The sequence below is a fragment of the Marmota flaviventris genome, chromosome 6 (assembly GCF_047511675.1).
Source record: "Marmota flaviventris isolate mMarFla1 chromosome 6, mMarFla1.hap1, whole genome shotgun sequence".
NCBI lineage: Eukaryota > Metazoa > Chordata > Mammalia > Rodentia > Sciuridae > Marmota > Marmota flaviventris.
Genome location: NC_092503.1, coordinates 88,134,028 through 88,161,280, shown reverse-complemented (window position 1 = coordinate 88,161,280; position 27,253 = coordinate 88,134,028). Strand labels below are relative to the sequence as shown.

Sequence of the window (27,253 nt, the reverse complement as noted above, 5' to 3'; positions counted from 1 at the left end):
TGCTTTAATTTTTACTTTTATGATCTAAGCAATCTTAAAAATTAAAATGAAAAAAATCTTTATATTAAGCCATTCTTCAGTGTGATAGTTATCATGTTCAATTATAAGAGCTTACCACATGTCAGATACTGTGCTTTATGTACATTATCTTATTTAATACTTTGCATAATCATTATTGTCATATTTCTGTTTTCAGCACTGTTTCACAGAAAAAGAAAATTTAAGCTTAGGGAATGTGTCCAAACTCACATAACAGAGAAGCAATAGAGTCTGCAGTGGCCTGATACTCCTGTATATGAGATACTTTGAGGAAAAAGCATTTTAGTTAGAGGGTGACTCAGTACATAACTACACACATACATGTATATATACTAGAAGAAATATTTCTTGAGTAATATCTACTCTGTCTATAAATTTGCATACTATTCTGTGCTGTTATGTTTACCTTATAATAGATATGGCATATAATGGGAATCATTATTTGCTATTTTCTTATGCTTGTTCAATAAGTTTACTATCTTTTTAAAAAAATATTTATTTTTTAGTTGTAGTTGGACACAATACCTTTATTTGTTTTTATGTGGTGCTGAGGATTGAACCCAGGGCCTCGTGCTTGCTAGGTGAGCAGACTACCACCGAGCCACAACGCCAGCCCATAATATCTTTATCTGAAAAAACTTCATAGAAAAATTATGGTTTGGTTCAGCAGCAGCCTGTTTCTGAGCTCTGAGGAACCTTGCCTTCTTTTGAGCTGCCTGATCTTTCTTCTGGTCAAGGGATATCTTAGGACAGTTCCACCTCTTCTTTTTAACTTCCCTCTTGGGCTTCTTCTCATATACTGGAGTCTCTCATAAAGCAGAATGATCTTTCTTATACATCTCCTCTATCATGTCAGGGGAATGTTCTTTGTATTCTGAGAGAATTGTTTCTTGTAAGCATCTTCATCTTCTTCCATTAGATAACACATATAATCTGCAACATTCTAACCCATGATGTACTTCCTATGTACTTCTGCTATTTTGCATTTTTTCAGATTTCTTTTGTCTTTCCTATTGTCCTGTTATTCTCCCAGTAGTTAGTTTTTGTTTATTAACTGCTTCTGCTTTTGACATTAATGATTTCTTTGTCAGTTTTGATACTATTATATGAACTCCTTGCTTTCAGAATCATAACCAGGGAATTCTTTGGTACTATGAAGGATAGACAAGCCTTCATCCATAGCTCCCTTCAGGGCCCCCAAAACTTTATTATCTATTGTAGTTCTAGCAAGGCCTGCATCCAAATAGCAGGTGAAGGCTCCAAATTGACCATCAATGTTTTCCTCATTGTATTCATCTCCAGTCACCTCCACTTAGTCTTCATAGATCATGACCATACCAAATCTACTGAGAAACCTGTGGATCAGCAGCAGGCCAGTACTATGCTGCAGCATTATTTGTTAGGCCAACTTTCACACCATATTTCGGTAGTTCATGTGCATATGCTTTGCAGACTATCACATCCCCTTCTATACGGACGGGCATAAGCAGTCTGGCAAATGATATCTCTGTTAGTTGCATGAAATGTCATCCTGTATTTAGGTGTATTGTACTTATTTTTGTCCCGGATCAAGCATTTCTGAGCATAGTAATAAGTTTTGCCCTCTTGTCTTTTAAATTCTACTTAATATTTCTTAAAGTAGGCCTTATTCTTGACAACTTTAACAAACCCTATTCTGCGGAATAAAGACCTGCAGGTACAGCAGAACAACAGGGGAGAAAAACTGAAAAACTTTACGCTTGACAACTATACCACATTGACTTCCTGACTTTGTACAATAATAAACCAGTTTTATCTTCTTTACTGCACTTTTCATAGTTAAAAACTATCTACTTGCATTCTGATAAAAGAAAGAAGCAAAGTGTTTCAGTCAGCTTTTTTATCACTGTGATCAAAAGACCTGATAAAAACAATTTTAGAGGAGGAAAAATTTATTTGGTACTCATGGTTTCAGAAGTTTCAAGTCCATAGATGGTGACTCCATTGTTCTGGGCCTGTAAGGCAGAACATCATGGCAGAGAAAAGCAGTTCAGAACATAACAACAAGGAAGCAGAGAGAGACTGCTTTGCTACCCCAAAGGCAGTCCCCCAGTGACCCATCGCCTCCAGCCATATCTTACCTGTCTGTTACCACCAGTTGATCCTTATCATCGAATTTATGAACTAATTAGGTTAAGGCTTTCCATAGCCCAAGCATTTAGCTTCTAAACCTTGCGTTGTTTTATACATGAGCTTTTGGGGGACATCTAATATCTAAATTATAAAACAAACCAAAATTAAGCTTTGCAGTAAAATAATCTCATTTTCCCCAATAGATTTTCATTTTAAATTAAAATCAGTGAACTAATTGCTTGTTTTTTAAATGAAGATCGTGTTTATTGATAAAGCATTGTTTTAAAAAATATTTTTGTTGCAGATGAACACAATGTTTGTTTATTTTTTTTTATATTTATGTGATGCTGAGGATTGAACCCAGTGCCTCACACGTGCGAGGCGAGCACTCTCCCACTGAGCTATAACCTCAAACCTATAATGCGTTGTTGAACTTGTCTTCCCTTATGATTTCATGTGGATCAAATATGCAATATTAAAATGCTGCTTAGAGATATGTATATCTGATTGCTTAGTAAATGATCTGATAAACTGCTGTAGCATCTTTTCAGAATAGTTCAAAGTGTGTTACATTTTTGGTTAAATTGTATTGACAGTTTTTGCTTTGCTTTTTTGTTCACTTGAGATATTTTCATTGTTTAAAAAATTTAAAAATTTTATAACCTTATTTATATTTATTAAACATCTTTAAACAAATGGAAATCATTTAAAACTTATACCACCAGATGGCGCTCAATATTAATCCAGTTTAAGATGATGCCCACCCCATTCTCTGAATTATTTTATGTTATGGGTATTGTTAGAATTTTGGCCTGGGAGTATACGCAGATAATAACGGAGCCTAGAATTCAGGAATGAAAAGCAAAATGAACAAGTTGCTAATGCATAGCTCCAGAGTATGTTAAATACACCAATGTTGCCATATAGTTTTTGGAATTTTATCATAAGAAATTGGGATAATAGTAGAATAAAATTTATTATTAGAAATATAGCTATTTTGCATTTTTTCAGATATCTTTTGTCTCTCCTGTTGTCCTGTTATTTTCCCAGTAGTTGGTTTTTGTTTATTAGTTGTTCTGCTTTTGACATTAATGATTTCTTTTGTCAATTTTGATACTATTAACTAACTTCTAATTATTTTATACTGGAATTTGGATTTGTGGCAGTTTTGTCATATTTTCATCTCCTAAACAAAAAATGTTTGAGCTTGATTTCAGTTTAACAAAAATGAATAAACTTCATTTCTGAATGTGTCCAGTTAATAGCCAGTGTAGAATTTTCATGAAATTATCTGACAAAGTTATTTATTTTTTGATAACAAAGGATATTAACTTATTGATAATACTAGAAAAGAATTTTATATTCTCATTTAAGCTTTTTTAATTTAAAAGGAAATATAAACAAAATTGTGTTGAGTCAACTCTGAAAGCTATTGAGAGTATGTTTTTATTTTGATGCTTGCTGATGCCTTTATGAAAAGAAAATAAATCAGTTCTTTTTAAAAATGAAGTATTTTGGGCTAGGACTGTAGCTCAGTGGTAAAGTGCTTGCCTACCATGTGTGAGGCACTGGGTTTGATCCTCAGCACCACATCAAAATAAATAAAAATTAAAGGTATTGTGTCCATCTACAACTTAAAAAAATTAAGAAAAAATGAACTATTTTAGCATTTAAGAAAGCTTGAAAATAGAGATCCAAAATATTACATTAAAGTTGTATTAACGTGAACAGTTTTGAATTTATTTTTTATTACATATGTTTTAGGTATACAACATGATGTTGTAATACATATTATGAAATGATTTTTATAGTCAATCAAATACATTTATCATCTTACACAGTTACCTTTTTGGCTGTTGAAAGAGCAACTGAAATCTACTCTTTTAGCTTAATTTTAGCATATAATACAACATTATTATCTGTATACCTCATGGTGTACATTATAGCTCTATCTAACCCTCTGGCTTCTCCCTATTTTGTCTGCCTTCTTCCTTTCAGTAACCACCATTCTACTCTATTTCTGTTTGACTTTCCCCTGTGAATTTGCCTATAAGTGAAATTGTGTTTTTCCTCCTACACCTGGCTCATTTCACTTGACAGAAGATTCAGGTGAATCATATGGCAGTATCTCCTTTTTTGCTATAACTGTATCATATCAGTAATATTCCATTTTAGATGTGTACCACATTTTCTTTACCTGTTTGCCCACAATGAACAGACATTTAAGCTATTTCCATATTTTGACTACTATGAAAATGCTTCATTGAACATGGAAGTACCGCTACTTTTGAGTTGTTGATTTCATTTCCTTTGGGTATATACTCAGTGGAGTATTACTGGGTCATATGGTATTATATTTTTAATCATTTAAGGATCTTGTACACACTGTGTCTACAATGGATATGCCAATTTACATTTCCACTAGCAGTGTCTAAGTGATCCTTTTCCTTTACACCCTTACTAACGTGTTACCTCTTGACTTTTTGATAATAATCCTTTTACCAGCTATGAGGTGATATTGCATTATGATTTTAGTTTATATTTCCCTGATGATTAATTATGTTGAGCACCTTTTTATATACACGTTGGCCATTTTTATGTCTTCTCAGGAGAAATGTCTATTTGGGTCCTTTGTTCATTTTTAAATCAAGTTGTTTTTTGCTGACATGTTGGTTTTTGTGCATTGGATAAGACAACTCCTCTTCCAGGCTTGTGAGACTGGCTTCATATGGGAGATAGACCTCACTACTCAGCCTAGCCAGAGATTCTAGGTGCTTCTCTTCAAGTCAAGTTCATTTCAGCTGTTGTCTTTGTTCTTAGTTGTCCCTTAGAATTAGATGTGCCAATTCCTGCCCATCACTAAGAGAGGTGATTTGGACACCAGCCTATTAAAACACAGCTGGAAATGTTGGGATGCTTGAATGTATGTTCCAGTTCCTTCTATTCTCAAGGAGAAGCTGAATGCTGGAGATTATGTCCCACTTACTTGCCCTAAACTAAGGAGAGAATCTGAGGCATGTGCTTGCATTTTTATTTAGATTGTGCACCCTAAAGCCTTTGGGGATAGCTGATGGAGGTGAACTTACTTGTAAAACCACATTTTTATTTTTTTTTTGTGGTCTAAAGATCCTGTCAACTTTCAGAGGTAGCTGGTTTAGGAGCCAGTTCCTTAGGTGGGAGCTATAAAAAATTAGGGTGCTTGGTGTGTGCATGCACTCTTTCCCGGAAAAATCTGCAGACCTGGATTTATTGTAGGAATGAGTTGGAGAGAAGGCTTGGGAAGTTACTGCAATTCCATTTGGGCTCAAGGAGTTTTATTGTTTACTTTCCTCATTAGCTTCCTGATGTAGGCCAAATAGAAGCCTGATCTTCAGACAGCAACCAGCAAAGTATGCAGACAAATCTCTTTCAGGGAAAAACTGGGAGCAGATATTTTAGATGTTCTTGAAGGTCTGTATTGACCTCAGGGATTTAGAGCTCGAAAGTGCATGCATGCTCATTAATAATTATCTGTTTGCAATTCAGGGAAACTCATGAATGCAGAATCCCCTAGTTCCAGAGAAAGTTTGTTTAAGAATCCAAGCCATAAAAGAGTGCTGTAAGAATAGGTCAAATCATTAACTCTCTTTTTTTTAACACTTCCCATTTTTGTGGTTGTATATGATGTGGAGTTACACTGGTCGTGTATTCATATATGAGCACAGGAAAGTTATGTCCAATTTCATTCTACTGTCTTTCCCATTCCTATCGTCCACCAACCTACAATCCAGGGTCCAGCCCTCTGCACCCCCCAACTATTGTGAGTCAGCATTCACTTATTGGAGAGAACATTTGGCCTTTGGGTTTTGGAGATTGGTTTATTTCACTTAGCATGATAGTCTCCAGTTCCATCCATTTACCTGCAAATGCTATAATTTCATTCATCTTTATGGCTGGGTAGTATTCTATTGTGTATATGTACCACATTTTCTTTATCCATTCATCTGTTGAAAAGCATCTAGATTGATTCCATAGCTTAACTGTTGTGAATTGTGCTGCTATAATCATTGATGTGGCCGCGTCACTTAAGTATGCTGATTTTAAGTCCTTTGGGTATAAACGAAGGAGAGGGACAACTGGGTCATTTCAGTTCTCAGGAATCTCCATACTGCTTTCTAGGTGGTTGCACCAATTTGCAATCCCACCAACAGTGGAAGAGTGCACCATTTCCTCCACATCCTCACCAACATTTATTGTTACTTGTATTCTTGATAATTGCCATTCTCACTGGAGTGAGATGAATTCTCAGTGTAGTTTTAATTTTCATTTCTCTAATGGCTAGTGATGTTGAACATTTTTTTCATATATTTGTTGACCAGTCATATTTCTTCTGTGAAGTATCTGTTCAGTTCCTTTGCCCATTTGTTGATTGGGTTATTTGTTTTGTTGGTGTTAAGTTTTTTTTAGTTCTTTATATATCTTGGAGTTTGATGCTTTATCTGAGGTGCAAGTGGCAAAGCAAATCATTCACTCTTACTGCATAAGCTCAGAGTTGAGGATTCTTTCACAGTTGTATGGCATTGTAAATGGAGGGTTTTGTATGAGAGCATCTTAGCTTTTCCTGTTCATTTTGTTGTGAATGTTACTCTTGTATAGAAGTATCTCAGCTAGTTTCTGGCTTTCTCAGAGGGAATTAACCTCTGTGTAAATGATTATTTGTTGCATATATGGGAGGAGGGAAAGCCAGGAGCCATCTGTTCTGCTGTCTTGCTGATGTCCCTTTACTAAGATATTTTCAGGTCACAGATCACATTTTTAGGTGATTTCACTTCTGGTTATATCATTTAAATGGAACTAGGCTTTTTTTTTTTTTTTTTTTTTTAATTCATTACACTGTGAAGACATCCTGAAGAACTGTTTTTCATTTTCCTGGGTACATTCTCTTAGATAAACTACTTGTGGATAATATATCAAATTTCAAGAAGTTTATCCCATGTATCTATTATATTGCTGATAATTGGGAAACAAAGTCATAGAATAGTCACTTTTTAATTGTTAGAATAGGTTTTATTAAAAGCACTAAGACAGATTTCTTTTGTTATATTGCTCCTTCTTTTCCACAAGTCCCTTAACAGTTTTTTTTTTTTTTTAATTTTTTTCTTGGCCAGTGGAACCAGTGTAAATGATGTAAAGCTCCTTTTCCAGCTTCAAAACATTGAATTGTTCATTGGTAACCAGACATACATATATAGTTAATGAAGTTAAACTTTATATGATAGGTTAACAGGTCTGAAAAGCACTATTTGGAATCATGAGGGTATTGAGGCAGATATTGTAGTAGTCTAGGACTCTAGGTGATAGCTGATGAGATCCTTAACTGAGACAGTCCCAAACAGCATGAGGTTAAAGTCATGAATTTGAAGGGAGAAAAATTAAGATGGCTAGAAAGGTTTCTTGAATAAATAGAGATACTGAAAGGAAAAGAGGAACAAGAATGACTTCAATTTTTTTTCCCCCTACATCAGCAAATAACCAAATTGCAGAAATTAAGAGCATGTGTTGGATTGGAGAGGGATGTAGTGGAAATCTTAGTTCTGCCTCAGATATGTAAAAGCAACACATTGAATTAAACATAAGTGGGTTATAAAAATCTACTTAGAGATGAGATGAAAGCTAGAGTTATTCCACATCTCCTCAATCCTAAGAAGTAAAGAATCATTTTCTTTTGGTGCCCAACCAGGGATGCAAAAAAGAAAACAAAAAGTATTTTCTTGTTTTTGTTTTTCTCACCTTGAGAAGTATCTCATAATTAATGTGTATTTTTAATGTGAATTTCATCCCCCCAAAAGATTACTTTTTATCCTCTATTATGTAACTGGTGGATTTGCATGATTAAGAAGATGTAGATTTTTGGAGTAAAAAGATTGATGTTTCCTGGACTTTTACTAGTAGATCGGAAAAGTATGGAATACAGAGAAAAGGATTTGTTAGCTCTACAAAAATGATTCATAGTTATAGAAAGCTTTCATATACGTGTTTTGTCTTTTGATGTTCATAATGGTTGTTTAAATATGGAAGATGGTGGTCTTTTATTTTTAGACGAAGAAACTGATGTTAAGAAAAGTTATGTGAATATGGGATGATTTTTCCTTTTTAATTATAATTTTCTTATTTACTGATCATACATAGCATTCTATTCTCATTTATTCATTTCTATAAGTGAAAGCAAGAGTAAATGAAGGAAGCTGGGTGCAATGGCACACGCCTGTAATCCCAGTGGCTCCAGAGGCTGAGGCAGGAGGATTGCAAGTTCAAAGCCAGCCTCAGCAACTTATTGAGGCCCTAAGCAACTCAGCAGGACCCTGTCTCCAAATAAAATATAAAAAGGACTGGGGATGTGGCTCAGTGGTTAAGTGACCCTGGGTTCAATTCCCCTACAAAAAATAAAAAGTAAATGAAGAAAATTGTATTAATACAATTTTCTTTTCCATCCTTTATTTAACTTCTTCAAATGTTAATCACATTTGTTCTTTATCATATTTTTTATTTGTACATTATAACTATACATGATAGTGAGATTTGCTGTTAGCACATTTCTTTTTTGTACATATGTGTATATCACACAAACACATTTTTTTCTGAAATGTTTTAGAATAAGTTACAGCCAAAATGTGTCTGTAAGCCTAAATATTTAGCTTATCTCCTAAAAACAAGGAAGGACTTTTATTAAATAACCTTAGTACAGTTACCCAAATCAGGCAGTTAACATTGATAACACAATTTATTTAATTTGTAGAGCTACTGTTTCATCGATTTTTCTAATAACATCAGTGATAAATTCTTTGTAAGATTCAACAAGTACTAAGACAGGGGAGTGCTACATAAATAAACCTTAGATCAAAATGAGAGCATTTGCAAAAAGAGTATGTTCTCTTGAGGTAATTAATGGACATGTGCCTTTGTGGATGTATTTGCACTCCCTGTATACTGCAGTTAGACTTTGAATTGGAAGGCTGGGGGATAGGGAGGAGTAAGGAGTAGATTACTTTTTGTTTTTGTCATATGACCCTTTCCAGTGCCTGATAGAGTGGCAGTAGGGATCTCAAACATTCTTTGAAATCACTTTTCTCACTTAGCATTCTCTCTTTCTCTCTTCTTTGTGTCTCACTTACTGAGTTTATGCTGGGCACTGAGTTGAATTGGTAAAAGATGGATGTGGTAAGCATGTCTGTAGTTCCAGTTACTGGAGTGGCTGAGGTGGGAAGACCAGACTGGACAACAGGCAAGAACCCTAGCTTGAACAAACAAACAAAACAAAACAAAAAAACCCAGTATGTGTTATGCCGTTTATCTTAGAGACTAAAAAACATTTGAATTTGAATGTTTTATTTTGTTTGACATAGTGATATAAAAGTGGTTTTTTATAGACTTTCTTTTTGTTCTCCTGTTTGTTTTAAACCTCCTTGATATACCTTCAGCATTTCTTTTTTTTTTTTTTTTTAGAGAGAGAGAGAGAAGAGAGAGAGAATTTTTTAATATTTATTTTTCAGTTTTCGGTGGACACATCATCTTTATTTTATTTTTATGTGGTGATGAGGATCGAACCCAGCGCCCCGCACATGCCAGTCTAGCACGTTACCGCTTGAGCCACATCCCCAGCCCCCCTTCAGCATTTCTTAAGGAATACCTCAACTCTGGGAACGTAGCTCAATGGTAGAGCGCTTGCCTAGAATTTATGAAGCTTTGTGTTTGATCCCCAGCACCATAAAAATAGATAAAATAGCACACAGAACTTTTAATTAGCATTGTGATAATTATTTTGAAGTTTATAATGATTGTGCAGGAATTCTGGTTGCAAAATGTTATCCCTATGCTTTCATCTTCTGGCATTACTGATGCTACTTTACAGGAAAACATGGATGTGATGCGGATAACCACAGATGATTAGGTCATGGCAAAATGTTAATTTCTTTCAGATTAAAAAGTTATTTTAAAAATCACTTCTTAGAACATTGCATAATAAAATATTTGCTATAAGAAACCATTTGGAACTTTAAAATAACCATTCTTGAAATACTGTTTATGGAACTCTTATTTAAACTTTTGTGTTTAATAAAAGTCTTATCATCTTTTTTAATGTGATAGAAGCTGAGTCCATGGCTTCTTGGTTGACATTTCTGTATATCTGCCAGAGCTGCACATCTTAGGATCATCCACCAGTCTTCTTAACTTCAATCTACTGGCTCTATTTTTGACTGTCATTATTTCTTTTCTGGTAAAGTAAGGAAAAACCAATTTAAAAAAAAGAATATATGATATTTCATTTTTACATTGAATGCATGTAGGTATAGAATTTACATACTATACTGTTTATCTATTTAAGTGTATATACTAATTTTTAGCATATTAACAGAATTTTGTAATCCTTACCACAATGGATTTTTAGAACATTTCCATCACTCCAAAATGACCTCTCAGGCTTATTTGCAGTCACTTCCAATCTGCCTTCCCCATCCCCAAGTTCTTTTTCAGACTTGTAGTTCATTTGTTTATAGTGTAGAAAACACATTTTCATGGATTGTTGTTTAGTTCTCCTGGTTGTCTATAAGCATACCCAATACAAAACATTATTGACAATAAGCAATGAAGGGTAAGCTAATACTCATGGATAGAGAATAAAGAGCCTTGAGAGGGAGAGAAAAAAGTGGACTTATCCTTATTTCATGCTTGGTCACAGACAATATTCTGATACAGGTAGTTTCTCTTTGAGCTCATTTTATTGCTTTGGTTTGTGTCTCTTACCTGAGGCATCTACTACTAATGATGCTGCTGGAAGAATTACTCTTTATATCTTAGTGGATTTTGCCCTCTCCTTCCACTCTGCTTTTCCATGAGCAAAATTTTTCTTGTTCTTTGCAGTTTTTCTTTCACACTAAAACTACCAAATCTAGTTCTTACTGTCTCTAATCTTGAATGTTATGAGGAAAGAAATAAAATGAACTAAATAATGTGCAAAAAAAATGATACTTATGGAAGGATAGGAAAAAGTTATTTCATTTTTAAATTAATTGCTTCAATAGCAAGTAACTTGGCATTTCAGAACATTAACAAAATAGAGTAAAACCAATTATCCAGTGGTAGGAAATTTTGTTTGGGATAGTACCAGAATTACAAGACCTTACAAAGTATTTTCAGTTGCATTTGGAGATCTGCCCATAATATGGTTTTAGCACTTTCTCACCATTACTAGCATTTTTCATTATATTTTGAGCACAAGTTTCTCAGTCTCTAAAATGGGTGGCAATCTTGCGTGTTTATTAGAATTACAACTGGCAATGTGTTTGGAAATAATGATAATGTTTTACTTATTCAGTAGGATAGTGGTTTCCTTTAAAATTTCTGTCTTAGCAGTTTTGATAGCAATAACTTATATGACTTAAGATCATAGTTATTATTTGTAAGCTGGAGACTATCTAAATTTTTGTAGCTGACATTGTGCCTGGGTCTGGCACACAGAGATCAATAAAATGGAGTTAGTATTCTCAAAGAAATCACAGTTTCTCAGAAAAGACAGATAAAACAATTAACTGTAAATCATTGTGATAAGTGTTATTTAAAAAGTGTTGCTGAAGGGTTATAGAAGCTTATAGAAGAATTAAGTCTTTTTCTTTAATTTTTTTTTTAAGTTGCAGATGGACACACCACCCTTATTTTATTTATTTATTTTATGTGGTGCTGAGGATTGAACTTAAGTCATATAATCCTCAGCACCACATAATTGAACATGCCAGGCAAGTGCTCTACTACTGAACCACAATCCCAGCCCTAGAAGAACCAAATCTTAAAAAGGAAATTACTATAAGCAATTTAAGTCTTTTTTCTTCACTGTATTTTCTTTTTATAAAAAATATTCAAAGGTGGGTACACACCTGTAATCCTAGTGACTCGAGAGACTGGCAGGAGGATTGTAAGTTGGAGCCCAACCTCAGCAATTTAGTGAGGCCTTAAGCAACTTAGAGAGACCCTGTCTCAATTAAAAAGGGCTGGGAGGTATAGCTCAGTGGTAGCACCCCTGGATTCAATCCCTAGTACTGGGGGGGAAAATCAAAGAAGCTTTTCTATATCTAAATCCATCATGGTAAGCAAAAGATTTTTTCTTTTTTCTGAAAAGAACAAAATTTCGTTTTATTTTTCAAATGGCATGAAAGATTCTAGGCCATACATTGAGATCTCAGGAAGATTTCTGTTTATTTTTTTATATGTATAAATGATTTATCAGTTAGCAAATTAATTATTTTACAATCTACAAGATTTCCATACCTTAAAACTTCCTTTTATTTCTGACTTAGTAATCACTTTGTATCATACAAATTCAAGCTACATTGTGTATCATTACTTAAAATCAAATCAGTGAAAAAGAAATTTAGTTATAAGGCACTTTAGTATTATATTTTTTGATCATACATCATAGCAAAGTCTAGACTCTTCAAAATGGGAGGGACTGTTCACTTAACTTAGGATGTACTTTGTGCTTTTGTACCTTGTCCAGGCTTTACCTTCTTTTCCTATACTTGACTTTTAGTAATTGCCTCAAATACCACTGACTCTATAGAGCTTATACTGATATTGCTGTTCAGCATTCATCTTTTCCTCTTCTATGTTCCCACAACATTTACCCTTATATTATAACCACTGTCTGACTTACTAGACTTGAAGCTCCTTGAAGGCATAATCTTGTGTTTTGCCTTCTTCATTTAATACCTTGGTTAAAATAAACACTTAACATATGATTGGTGATTTAAATTGAATTTAGAGCATTTGAGTTTGATGAGAATGTTTTATTGTTTGTTCTTTAATCCTTCATTTAGGATTTTGTCTCTGAAATCAAGGAATATTAAATCTCAGATGTATTCTATTTGCTGCTACCAAATACAATTATAATTCACATTGAATTATTTTGATTATAGGCTTAATTGCTATAACAAAATGACTCACTCCTAAAGACTGTGGCTTAAATAGGATAGGTTATTTTTTCTTCCTTTTAGTCTAAAGATGAACTATCCAATGTAGATAGAGTAGTTCTGTCATCTTCAACATGGGGCTCAACATCTGGATCCAAGGTAACAGGTTAGTTTTTTGTTATCTCACAAATAATGGGAATGGGGAAGAGAATAGGAAACACAGGCCCAGGGTGGTTAATAGCAAAACACATCTTTTCTGCTCACATCTATTGGCCTGAACTTGGTTATGTGGCTATATTTTGCTGCAGAGGAGGCTGAGAAATATAGTCTTATCTGGAAAGCCATATTTCTAGTTAATAGTCAAAGGCCTTTATTACCAAAAAGAAGAATGGCAAAATTATTAAAGACCATAATTTCTGCCACGGAGTTTTTGGTTTCATTTCCTTTAAGAAAAATAGTAGATCAATTGCTCCAGGAATCAAAGAACCTCCATATTTGACTAAGTCATCAGACCTGGCAGACTTTTATTATATAGCCTATTTCCTTACTATAAGTGATGCAGAAGGCCACATAGAGCTTTCCTAGTGAGAAATTTACCATCTACTTTAAGACACAATTGCTAACAACAAATGAGAAAATAGAAGGTACCTGTTGTGGCATATTATATGAGACAAGCTGTCATGAACTATAGACTTTTATAGGAGAAGAGAATGGAGGATGAAGTCATAAGGAAGAGCTTAAAGAAGAAGACAGTACTTTGTTTAGTTCTTGAAGATGGGGTAGAATTTGTGTGGTCACTAGCAGAACATTTTAGGCAAGGAAAATGGTTGGTGTGAAGCAAAGTGCCAAGACAGAATAATTGAGTTGTATTCAAGGGAAAGCAAGGAGTGTGTTCTTATTGCTCCTTGATTTAAGTTGGAATTTTGAAAAATAATTTAAGAAGAATTAAGACCAAGATGGTCATGAAAACAATATAGAGGAAAATGGAAAATTGTTTTTAAAGGTTTGGTGTCATAGACTGAAATGCTAAGAGTTTAGACTGGAAGTAGAATTCTTTTCACTCTGCCTAGTCTTTATGAGGTTACCCATGACCTCTCGATTACTACAGTTCCCACATCCACATGTTCTTTTCTAGCTTCATTCTACTAACTTCTATGAATTATTTGACACTGTTGACCATGTTTTCTTTAAAACTCTCTCCTTTGATTTTACATTGCTTTTCATTTTCTCTCTGAATTATAATTCTGCTTTATTTACTTTTTGTACTCCCTATTGGGGTTGCAACTGTCATTCTTGAAGAAGACGCTCCAGGTAAACTTTAGTCGACCTTAATAGATTGCTGGACATTTTTCATCTCAGTGTGTCACTGTCACTTAAACCATTCAACAATTCTGCAGTTTTCTGAGTCTTTACAAATAACTTTTTTAAAATTCCAAATACAGAACTTGCAGACATTTTGTTCTCTACCTTCTCCTTTTTCACTATATTTTTCTATCACTAAATCTTCTTAGTTTTTTTGGTGACTTATGTTTATTTATTTCCATTCTTATTGCCACCACACTTAATGAGCTCACAGGTATGTGAAAGCAGATCAGAAAGGACAGTGGTTCTCCCTTATCCATGATTTCACTTTCCGCAGTATCAGTTACACATAGTCAACTGTAATTTGAAAATATTGCATGGGAAATTCAGAAATGAACAGTTTCACATTACTGACCATTCTGAATGTGATGAAATCTCATGCCATCTCTCTCTCTCTCTCTCTGTCCTGTCTAGAATGTGAATCATCCCTTTGTGTAGCATATCCATGCTATATATGCTATTCTCAGTTGGTTACTTAGTAGCCATCTCAGTTTTCAGAAACATTGTTGTGGCATCAGTGTTTGCATTCAAGTAACTCATATTTTATATAGTAATGGCCCCAAAGCACAGGAATATTCTGACTGTCAGTTTAGAGAGGCCAAAGAGAAGCTGTAAATTGTTTCCTTTAAGTATCATCACAAGAAGAAGGATGAGTGCAGTATAGTGAGATATTTTGAGAGAACACATTTCTATAATTTTTATTATAATGTTTGTTATAATTGTTCTCTTTTATTATTTTTTTAATATCTTATTGTGCCCAATTTATGAATTAAACATTACCTATAAGAAACAACCATAGTATTTGTATAGTTGGGTATTTTGTGCAGTTTCAGGTATTGATTAGCTAAGTCTACTCTACACTTAATGCTTGAATATGAAGACTGTCAACAGTAATCTAGAACCCTACTATTCAAAATATGGTCTGTGGATGGCAGCATAAGCATAACTGGGAATTCACTATTAGCTGCCACTCCAGGTACTACAGAATTAGAGTTTGCATTTTTATAATATCCTCAGGCGATGCATAAGCACAGTGGAATTTGAGAGACAACTGTGTTTCTTTAACTTTTCTTGTTTGAGACTAAACTGCTAAGTTTAGCAGCTATTTATTTTTAACTGTTTACCATAGATTTCTGTGTAAGCTTCAAAACATGGATAGTTGTGTTACAGATAGTTGAGTTAGAAATGATTAGACAGATGGAAAATAACTGGAAGTATAACTTATCTAGAGTAGTCCTTGAAGTCCCAAATGTATGTTTGTCAGCTTGTAGATGTCATTTCTCAAATTTAAAAGCAAGATATCTGGGAAAAATTGTATATACATAACCTACTTCCTGTGTAATTAAGGAGTTTGGAGAGACATGTGTTTAGTTTTTCTGTTTTGTAATTACTGGCTTTAATGTTTTAGTAGAGTAGATTTCAAGTTCACATAAAAAGTAAGGGTCTGGGGGTTTAGGTCAGTGGTAGAGCACTTGCCTAGCATGTTCCAAGCCTTTGGTTCAATTCTCAGCATTGCAAAAAGAAAAAAGAAAAAAAAAAGTGTACTTAAAACATAAGCCTACAATATTTTTTTAAAAACTTGAAATTTTTCATAATCAAGTAATTTATAGAAATCAGGTATAAGCTCCTGAATATTTGAGTCTGTTAGTATCTCTAATATTTTCAGGATTTTTTGACCATGATCAAAAAGTAACATTTTACAGTATACCTCAGTTCCTATAAAGCTTTTTGAGGCAGTTCTTGTTTTCATTGTTGCATACAATACTAATGTATTTAAAAACTCTGTTGTATGCAACATAGGTCATTTTCCATAATTACCAGTGAGATGTACCTATTTTCATAAATTTGTTGGCCATACATTTCTTCTATGAATTATCCATTCATAGCTTTTGGCCAGTTTTCTGAAAAATTGGTTTTTTTCCTTATTGATTTATGTTTTATTTATTTTATTTGATATAGTACTTTCAATGTATGTATACATTAAGTATATACTTTCAATGAAAAAAATGATTTTTCAATGAATAAAAATTGGCGCATTATATTATAGTTATATATAATATTGGGATTTGTTTTTATTTTTTGTTTGTTTACTTTTGTGGTGATGGAGGATGAAGCCAGGGCTTCCCATATGCTAGGCTAGTGCTCTACCTACCAGTGAGCTCTGTTCCCAGCCCTATGTTTTAGTTTTTAAAAATGTGTTACATCAGCTACTTGGGAGGCTGAGACAGGAGGGTTGTGTGGTTCAGGCAACATATCCAGAACACATTGGCAAAAAAAAAAAAAAAGTATTAAAAATTTTTATTTGTTAGTATTTTAATTAGTATCTTATATATTTAAAGAACTCACTTTTTTACTGGGCAGCAGTACTACTGATTCAACTATGGTTAGTGAAATAACTATACAGATTAATTTAAAAATCTTAGATTCAGGAGAAGTTTCTAGAAAACAAACTTAGTAATATGGTTAAGGTTCTGGAAGATTTATTTATAACCTTCAGTGCAACCAGGTCATAGGTCATCATAGCAAGCTGCTGTCAGTATGATTTGAAAATTTGAGCTTATGATTCTTTAAATTTCTGTTATAATGGTATAAATATCAGAATGCTTCTAATATGCTTTTGTGGGTTTTTGTTTTGTTTTGTTTTTTAGTTTTTAATACTTGCTTTTCTTTGTTTCTTTTCCTTAATTAGGTCCCCGATGGGCTTCCTGGAATATTGGTGTGTTTATTTGCATAAGATGTGCTGGAATACATAGAAATCTTGGGGTTCATATATCCAGGGTCAAATCAGTCAACCTAGACCAATGGACACCAGAACAGATACAGGTAAACATTACATTTACAAGAAATTATTAAAAATACTTAAAATGATTTAAAAATATCTAACTCTTCTTGCATCTAAGGATTAACATTGAAAAGAAGTATACTACATATAAAATGTGAATGCTATTTGACTTGTTAATTCACAGATACTTATTTTATTCTTGGATCTACAATAAAGTCAGTTTTGAATTTTTATCTAAAATGCTGATTTTAAGGTATTTTAACAATATTTTTTGTGTTAATGAAATTTGCCATTATAATTCCATAGTTTATTTTCCTATCAGTAGAGGGAGCCTGGGTAAAGGTAAAGAAAAAAAATGATTTCTAACCTAAAAATTCACTTGAAGGATTTCCCTTCTATACAGAGAGGTATTCTTTTTTTGGGAGGGGGGATGTACCGGGATTGAACTCGGGGACACTCAGCCACTGAGCCACATCCCCAGCCCTGTTTTGTATTTTATTTAGAGACAGAGTCTCACTGAGTTGCTTAATACTTCACTTTTGCTGAGGCTGGCTTTGAACTTGTGATTCTCCTGAGCTGCTGGGATTAAAGGCATGTGGAATGCGCCTGGCCTAGAGTGGTACTCTTGATATTCATTCAATCAGGTCTGATAGTTGGAAGCTAGTTCAGTGAGAGAATGTTCTTATGACCAGTTTAGGCTTGTTTAGAGTGGTTTAGCTTTGTTAGAGATAAATTTGTATGTAATTTTAAGAGTTTACCATTTTTCCAGTGTAACACTCTTACACCCTTAAATTCTTACTTTCTAATCCTTATGGTTGGCTACAAATGTAAAAATGGTCATTTTTACTGGTCTTTTTAATTTTCTGTGAAATTACACTACTTCTTATTCCCTTTTGAAATTGCTTTTAGTCAGTATAAAGTGCTAAATGCATAAATAGGCAATCATCCCTTGATGTCCACAAATTAGTTCCAGATTGTAGGATCCATGGATGCTTAAGTGCCTTTTAGAAAATGGTGTATGTAGTATTTGCATGTAACCTATGCATATTCTTTCTTTCATATACTTTAAATCATTCCTAGATTACCTATAATAGCAAATACAATGTAAATGCTATGCAAATGGTTGTTATACTGTTTAGGGAATAATGTCCAAAAATAAAGTCTGTGCATGTTCAGTACAGATGAAGTTTTTTCCCCTAATATCTTTGATCTGTGGTTGATTGAATCCACAAATGCAGAAACTAAAGATATGAAATGCTAACTGTATGTGGTTCAACCTCAGTGCTATGCATATGTACTTCAGAGTCAACAAAAGCGAAAATTTGCATAGATGGAATAAGGTAAGGGTAGAAAGAGTAAAATAGAGACTTCCAGCTATAAAGTCAAGCATAATTTATTTAGTTCTATCTTAAATTAGTTTTTGAGCTTTTTGCTGGTGAGGGCATAAAAGGAAATATGATCCTTTATGTATTTTCAAGATCCTTGAGGAGAAAACATATAGTTACATCAAAGAAGTTAGAGTTTTTTGAACACTTCATATAAAACAGTGTTCTTAATATCTCTGTAGCAAATGTGGTAACAGATGTTACAATGTTGTTTCTAGTTTTTTTAAAGAAAATATGAGGTGTAGTTTGAAAATGTAACTTCGCGTTGGTAGTGGGTTATAGAGATAGAAAACATTGAAGACAAAAAAGTGTATAGTCTTTTTAATAGTTCATTTTAAATCAAGGACAAGACATGGAATCCCTGGACAATTCAGTTCTCTGAAAATACTGTTTTTCTTAATTAGACTGTTGGGAGGAGTTAAATAACAGATTATTTGAGGTGGGCAGCTTTGTAGCTTAGAACAGAAATTTCCTATCAGAGGGCTGCAGTTCATTGACTGTGAAATAGAAGAGGTGCATGATAAGATACTGAATTATTAGAAATTAAAGGATTTGGGGCAGTGGTTCTAGAGTGATAGAGCACTTGCCTAACATGTGTAAGGGTTTAACCCCTCCATCCCCTGCAAAAAAGATAAGGATCTTAAAAAGAATTATTTGTTAACATGTAACACTTGAAATTATATTTGAACATTGTTTGGTCCAACCTATCTATTTCTTGAAATAAGAATTACTGTTTTGAAATGCTAGACTTTATGATTAGTGATTGTCACCAGAGGATGTTTTGCCTGGCTCCACTTTTCATGGAACTCGTCTTCCAGGTGTGCCATGATGAGGATGCTAAGGTTGGGATGTACTTAGAAATCTATTATTATTATTATTATTATTATTATTACTATTACTATTATTATTATTTTGGTACTGAGGACTGAAGTCATAGTTGCTTTGCCACTGATCTATATCCCCAGCCCTTTTAATTTTTTGAGACAGGGTCTCACCAAGTTGCTTAGTACCTCACTAAGTTGGCGAAGCTGACCTTGAAATTCTGATTCTCCTGTCATTCAACCTTCTGAGTCACTGAGATTACAGGTGTGTGCAACCACATCTGACAGGATATACTTAGAAATCAATAAACAATAGAGTTTTATATTAAAAAAATAATATAGACAGATGGACCAGCCTGTATTTTTCTGGTGGGCCTTGTGAGTTTTTGCAAGCAAAGCCAGAGTTGTAATTTAAAAATTATTCTGAAACTACAAAATATAAATAAGTAAGTAATTGTTGAAGATCCCAAGTTTCAAAACTGTAAGGCACAATCTTTATTTCAGACCAGTGTATTTCAAGACAATTAATTCTTGGGAGGTAGTCGAGCAGAGTAATTAAGGAGATTATGTCTAATGTCAAACAATCAGTTAGACCTGTTATCTCCACAGAATACCTGACCTTAGGGTACTTTAGTTTCTTCATTTGTAAAATATGAATGAAAATAGTACCTATCTTATAATTTTTGGAAGAATCTAATAAGTTAATGCAGGTGAAACATTTTAGGATAGTATCTGACAAACTTCTTTTTTTGTACTAGAGAATGAATCCAGTGGTGCTGTACCACTGAGCTATGTCCATAGGCCTTTTTGTTTTTAGTTTTGAAGGTCTTGCTAAAGTTGCCCAGGCTGACCTCAAAATTGATATCCTCCTGTCTCAGCCTCCTGAGTGACAGGGATTAGAGCTATGTACCACCAAGCCTGTTTTACCTGACACATTTCAATTAAATATCTTTCTGACTTAAAGCAATTTAGCTTCCTATTAATCTGTAATTGCTAAATGTACTATTGAGCAAATAAACAGATTATTTGTGTATAAGTGAATTTCTTTTTGAGACTATTTACCAAAAATAATTATTTTACTTTTTAATACTGATAGATGGTAAGCATTATGGGATGAATAATTAGATCATTGCGTCTGCTGTTTATTGAAGTTGTTTTTTAATCAGACCTAAGCATATCTCATTTCTTGTGGTAGTAGGTTTGTTCCATATAATCCAACACTGTTTGCACCTGTTATTGTTTTCTATCATTATCCAAAGTACATGTATGTGGACATGAATTGGTGTCAACATAGTTTATATACAACCAGAGATATGAAAAATTGTGCTGTATATGTGTAATCAGAATTATAATGCTTTCTGCTGTCATTTATTTTAAAAAAAATCAATAAAAAAAGAATAAGAAAATCTTAGTATTGTTACAGAGAAAATTCATGGTTCTCAGTGAGTTTATGAGTTTCAGCAAATGTCTATACTCTGTCACCATCATTACCATCACCCTAGAAAGTTCCCCTGTGCCAAATTCTAGTCAACTCCCCCAGTGACAAATATTATAGTAATTTATGTCCCTTTGGGTTAATTTTGCTTATATTGAAATGTCTCTTTTGGAGACTATTCCTGTTTATTCAGACTTATCGTTTAGATTTGGGGAAGTGATAATTTAAATATGATTTAGTTATTCCCATGTATGTTTTAAAAAGTCTTTGATATAAAAAAATGTTTGGGTAGTAATTTATTTATACCTACTCAGTAGGTATAAATTTAGTTTATTGAATTTAGATTCTACTCTGTCTTCCCCAGCATTTCATTATGATCATGTTTATAATTTTCAAAGATGATACTTAGGTTGGGATAATTCTATTTTTTAAAAAATCTTTTCTTAGCTAAATGTGAAAACATGATTTAATCTTTTTGAGTTCTGTCAAGCGAAATAAAGATGTTCTTTTTTGAGGGGGCAAGTTTGTGTGATTTTTGTTAACTGCTTAGTTACTTATAAAATTTTGCCTTCTTTTTATTTATCAACTGGCATTATATGTAATGTATTTATCAGTTACTTATATAGATGTTGTGTGTCATTTTCAGTTTTTGGACATCTACCATATCTATTGGCTGTTTTAGAATTAATGATATGCTTTTTTAAAAAGAAAATAATTTGTTTACCAAAACTTATTTTTATTAACATAGAAATAAAGTTATTCACTTTATAAAATTGTGAAAGTCTTTCTTTTAGTATTATTCACCTTTAACAATTGAAAATTCTTTCTTTTAATGAGGTTCATGTTTAAAAGAAATATTTCTAATTTCTGTCCCTTTGGGTTAGTTTTGCTGTATATTGAAATGTCTCTTTTGGAGACTATTCCTGTTTATTCAGACTGATTGTTCAGATTTGGGGAAGTGATAATTAAAATATGATTTAGTGTTCCATATTCAGCAGCAACAATAATTTCTTAAACCATGGAGGACCATTTTCAAAATATTGAGGGAAAATAACTTACAACACAGTTAAATGTTCAGCTCAAATTTTAAATGAGGCATTATATGTCATGTGTTTATCAGTTATTGGGTTTATTGTCAAGTACTTCTTAAGTTTTTAGAAAGGGCCAAATTTTTTATATTGTTCTAAACATTATGTTTTTTATCTTTTATAATGACATTAACTGTTAATCTTGAGTATAATTTAAGAATTCTTAATTTATCATTTTAATCTTTTAATTACCTGTACTGAAGTGGTTAAAACTGAAGAATGTCTTATCCTTATTATAGAAGAATGTTACTTTTCAAGTTTTTTTAGCTTACTTGAAATTTATGCTGCTGAATAAACAGTATACTGAAATCTTATCCATATTGGAAAATATAGTCTGTATATTTGGCATTTATCTCGATAACCTCTGGACTCTTAATATTTCATATGTCTATAAATGTTTTAGTAAACTTTTGTAGTCTCTTTGGTTACTATTCATTAATATAATTTATGATGTGGTACTTAGGAATTTCCAGGAAGCATCAGGCCTTCACAATTAACATTTCTTTCTTTCTTTTAATATTTTTTAGTTGTCAATGGGTCTTTATTTTATTTATGTATATATGAGGTCCTGAGAATTGAACCCAGTGCCTCACACATGCTAGGCAACACTCTACCCATGAGCCACAACCCCAGCCCCTTAACATTTCTTTAGTTATAAAATTATATCTTGGGGAACTTTACATTTGAACTTTACATTTGAGATTATAGTTTCCACAGTATGACTTATCCTTATAGACCTTGGTTTTATTGTTTTGTAGACTTGCTCACTCCCTCTCTTCATATTTTTACCATTTTTACTTTAGCTTTTATTAGAGTTGCCTTTTGCTGTGACCAAAAAGACTTGACAAAAACAACTTAGAGGAGGAAAAGATTATTTTGCTTCACAGTTCAGAAGTTCAGTCCATGGTCGGCTGACTTCTTTGCTCTGGGCCCAAGAGGAGATAGAACATCATGGTGGAAGGGCATGGCAGAGGAAGGTAGCTCAGGGCATGACAGCCAAGAAGCAAAGATAGTTCCCACTGTCCAGGGACAAAATATGAACCCTAAAGACATAACCCTGGTGACCTACTTTCTCTAGCTTCTCTCTACCTATAGTTACCACTCAGTTAATCCTTTTCAAGTGGATTAATCCACTAATCAGGTTACAGCTCTCATAACCTAATCAATTCACCTCTGAATATTCTTGTATTGTCTCACCTGAGCTTTTGGGGAACAAAACCCCCAAACCATAATAACTTTAAAGCCAAAAAATTTTGGCTGGAATAAAAGCATATTTAAAGCCAGCTTTTTTTTTTTTTTTTTTTTAAACCACCCTGTTCATCATTATACTAAGAGAAGAGAAGCTTTCCTCTTTCTTATTTTCTGTTTACTCAACCTCTAAATATTTCTGCTTTAATTTCCAGCTTTTTGTTTTCTTTATTTAGGGGCAGGAGTTGAGGAGGCATAGTGGTTACCATTTTCTTTGCCATTATATGCATTCTTAGGTTTCCTTCTTTCTTTTTACCTATTTTTAATGTGTGTGTGTGTGTGTGTGTGTGTGTGTGTTTATGTATGTTTCTTCACTGTGAGGCATATTAAAATTTTTTCTTCTTTGAAATATACTTCCACATTTTTCTTTAAACAAAATCTTCCTCATATACTGTCTTTTCCCCTGGCATACAGCTCATGATGATGATATACTACTCATTGATTTATTGTAGTACTTGTGATGTGTCTGCCACTACCTTCTAAGAATAAGCTCTTATTTTTCTTTAACAGTTGATTATTTTTCCTCCTCCTCCCCCCTCCTCCCCCTTCCCCTCTCCCCCCTCCTCCCCCTCCCCTTCCCTCAGGATCATGCCAGTACCATGTAATTTTTGTTACTATAGTTCTAGTATATTTGAAGTCAGGTGTTGTGATGCCTCTAGCATTAGTTTTTCAGCGTAAAATTACTTTAGCTATTCTAGGTGTTTTGTTCTTCTAAATGAATTAGGACTGTTTTTTCCTAGTTTTGTGAAGAATATCATTAGTATTTTGATGGGGATTGCATTGAATCAGTAGATTGCTTTTAGAAATATAGCCATTTTAACAATGTTAACTTTGCCTATCTGGGAACATGAGAGGCCTTTTCATTTTGAAGTATCTTCCTCAATTTTTCAGTTTCTCTTTTCAGAGTTTTATAATTTTCATTTTAGAGGTCTTTCACCTTTTGGTTAGATTTATTCCTAGGGTTTTGTTTTTAACCTATGTGAAAGTATTTGTTTTTCTGATTTCTTTTTCAACAAATTCATTACTAGCATATAGGAAAAGTATTGAATTTTCTATGTGAATTTTGTATCCTGCAACAACTTAGGTGGATTTGTTTATGAGCTTTAGAATCTTTGTGTGTATGAGGGTGTGTGTGTGTGTATATATATGTGCATGCGTGTGCAACCATTAAGAGAGCTATTTATTAAATCGTAAAAAGCATTAATATGATCCAGGTTGCAAAAAAAAAAAAAAAAAAGATAAAATAACTTACGATGGGATCTTCAGTATTAATGTCCGAGACTGGACATTGTGAGCATACGAAGGGCACAGTGGAATGTCCATCAAGCTCCAGCTATAGTCCTGGGGCCATGATCCTTTTAGAGAGCAGTGATCCTATTGAGAGCCTCCTGGAGATAACTCCTCCCTCACCAGCTTTATGTTTTAATTTGTAAACCATTTTTGCCTTTTACATTGTGGGTACTTGGGTACTGGGCTTCTCTCCTCTAGAACATATGTTTCTTCTTATTTACTTATTTGTTTCTTTATTTTTATTTTAGAGCTTGATGGTTATACATAGTAGTTGGGTTCATCCCAACAAACTCATGCATACATGGAAATTGATTTCTTTTTCTAGAAGTAAGTCTTTTGGTGGAGCTTTTTGGATCTTCTAAATACAGGATCATGTCATCTGCAGTGATAATTTGATTTCTTCCTTTTCTGTTTCTATCCCTTTTATTTTCTTTTTCTAATTGCTCTGGTAAAATCTCAAGTATTGTGTTGAATAGGAGTCATGAAGTGAACATCCTTGTCTTGTTCCCGATTTTAGAGGCAATCCTTTGTTTTTACCCATTCACTATGTAGCTGGCTTTGGGTTTGGTGTATATTGCCTTTATGATGTTGAAGTAAGTTCTTTCTATCCCTTTATTGTTTTTATCGTGAGTTAGTGCTAAATTTTGTCAGGGGTTTTATCTACATCTATTGAGATGACTGTCCTTAATTTTATTTATGTGGTGGATTACATTAATTGATTTGTGTTTGTTGGACTATCCTTGAATTCCTGGAATGAATCCAGTTTGGTCATGCTGTACAGTCTTCACAATGTGTTGTTAAATAGAATTTGCTAATGATCTATTGAGATTTTTGCATCTGTGTTAATCAGGGCTATTGGCCTGTAATTTTCTTTATGTGTCCTTACTTGGCTTTGATATGAAGGTGATAGTGACTTTGGAAATGTTCTGTACTTTTCATTTCATGAAATGATTTGAGGAACATTGGCATTAGTTCTTCTTTAAAGATCTGGTAGAACTCATCTGAGAATCCATCTGGTCCTGGGCTTTGTTGGAAAGCTTTTAATTATAGCCTCAAGTTCATTGCTTGTTATTGGTCTGTTTATGTGTCTGTATTCTTTTGGTTCAATTTTGGCAGGTCTTATGTGTCTAGAAGTTTATCCATTTCTTCTAGGTTTTCTAGTTTATTGGAGTATAAGTTTTCAAAATAATCCCTCATGATTCTCTAGATTTCTGTTTTGTCTATGGTGATACCTCCTTTTTTATGATTTTAAAATTTTGGTTTTCCTTTTTCTTTTGGTTAGTTTAACTAAGGGATTATCAATCTTGTAATCTTGTTTATACTTTTTTTTTTTTAAACTGAAAATTGGAATAAAACCCTGATTTTACCACTGAGCTACCTCCCCCAGGCCTTTTTATTTTTTATTTTGAGACAGGGTCTCCTGAAGTTGCTTAGGGTCTCTCTAAGTTGATGAGGCTGGCCCTGAACTTGGAATCCTCCTATCTCAGTCTCCTAAATTGCTGGGATTATAGGTATGCACCATTGTTTGTCTTTGCAAAGAATCAGCTCTTTGTTTCAATGATTATTTGTATTTTTTTTATTCCCTTTTTCATTGATTTTATTTATGATCTTAATTCCTTCCTTGTACTCATTTTGGAATTTAAAATTTTTTTTTCCTGGTTTTGTCTAGGTCTTATTTATTTATTTATTTATTTATTTATTGGTTGTAGATGCATAGCATACCTTCATTTTATTTTTTTAAATATTTTTTTTTAGTTGTAGTTGGACACAGTACCTTTATTTTTTTATTTATGTGATTTTGAGGATCGAACCCAGGGTCTCACACATATGAGACGAGTACTCTACTGCAGAGCCACAGCCACAGCCACAGCCCTTATTTGTTTACTTTTATGTAGTGCTGAGGATTGAACCCAGTGCCTCACGCGTGCTAAGCAAGCGCTCTGCCACTGAACCAGAGCCCCAACTCCATGTCTATGTCTTTTAGATGTATCATTAGTTGTTTATCTGGTATCTTTCCGATTTTCTTATGTAGGCACTCATAGGTATAAACTTTCCTCTTAAAACCATCTTCATAGTCTCCCTGAGATTCTGATATGCTGAATCTATATTCACATTTAATTTTAATAAGTTTTACACTTCTCCCCTGGTTTCTTCTATCACCCATTTATCATTCAAAGGTACATTGTTTAATATCCATGTGTTTATATAGTTTCTGTAGTTTTTCTAGGTGTTGATTTCTAATTTTTTCCATTATGATCTAATGATATACAAGGAATTATATCAATTCTTTTTTTGTATTTACTGTGAGTTGCTTTATGAACTAAAATATGGTCTGTTTTGGAGCAGATACCATGAGCAACTGAGAAGAAAGCTAATTTGGCTAAGGTTGGATGGATATTCTATAGTTGTTTGTTAGGTCTATTGATGAGTAATATTTTTTAGGTCTGAAGGGTCTTTACTGAGGTTATGTTTAGGTGACCTTTTTTATTGGCAAGAGAAGTTTGTTGAAATCATCCAGAATTACTATATTGTGGCCTGTTTGAATCTTGAAGTCTAGTAGTGACTGTTTTATGTGGTTAAGTGCACCAACATTTGAAGCATGAATACTTACTGTCATTATATCTTCTTGTTGGATTGTTCCATCTAACATCATGAAGTGACCTTATATGTCTTTTCTGATTAATTTAGGCTTGTATGCCATCCATAGAACTAATAACTGCCAAACTATGGATGGTAGGGGCAGAAATCATA

The 27,253-nt window shown here is 33.4% G+C and overlaps 1 protein-coding gene and 1 pseudogene across 4 annotated transcripts in view; one reads left to right on the top strand and one right to left on the bottom strand.

Moving 5' to 3' along the window:
- Smap1 (small ArfGAP 1) overlaps positions 1 to 27,253 on the top strand; it is a 187,713-nt gene that overhangs the window by 43,566 nt on the left and 116,894 nt on the right. For all 4 annotated transcript variants that reach the window (XM_027928173.2, XM_027928172.3, XM_027928171.3 and 1 more), the window contains exon 2: positions 17,143 to 17,276. In XM_027928173.2, the coding sequence (XP_027783974.1) occupies positions 17,143 to 17,276 (134 nt within the window). The remainder of the gene's footprint in view (positions 1 to 17,142; positions 17,277 to 27,253) is intronic.
- LOC114086742 (large ribosomal subunit protein uL18-like) lies at positions 630 to 4,083 on the bottom strand (annotated as a pseudogene).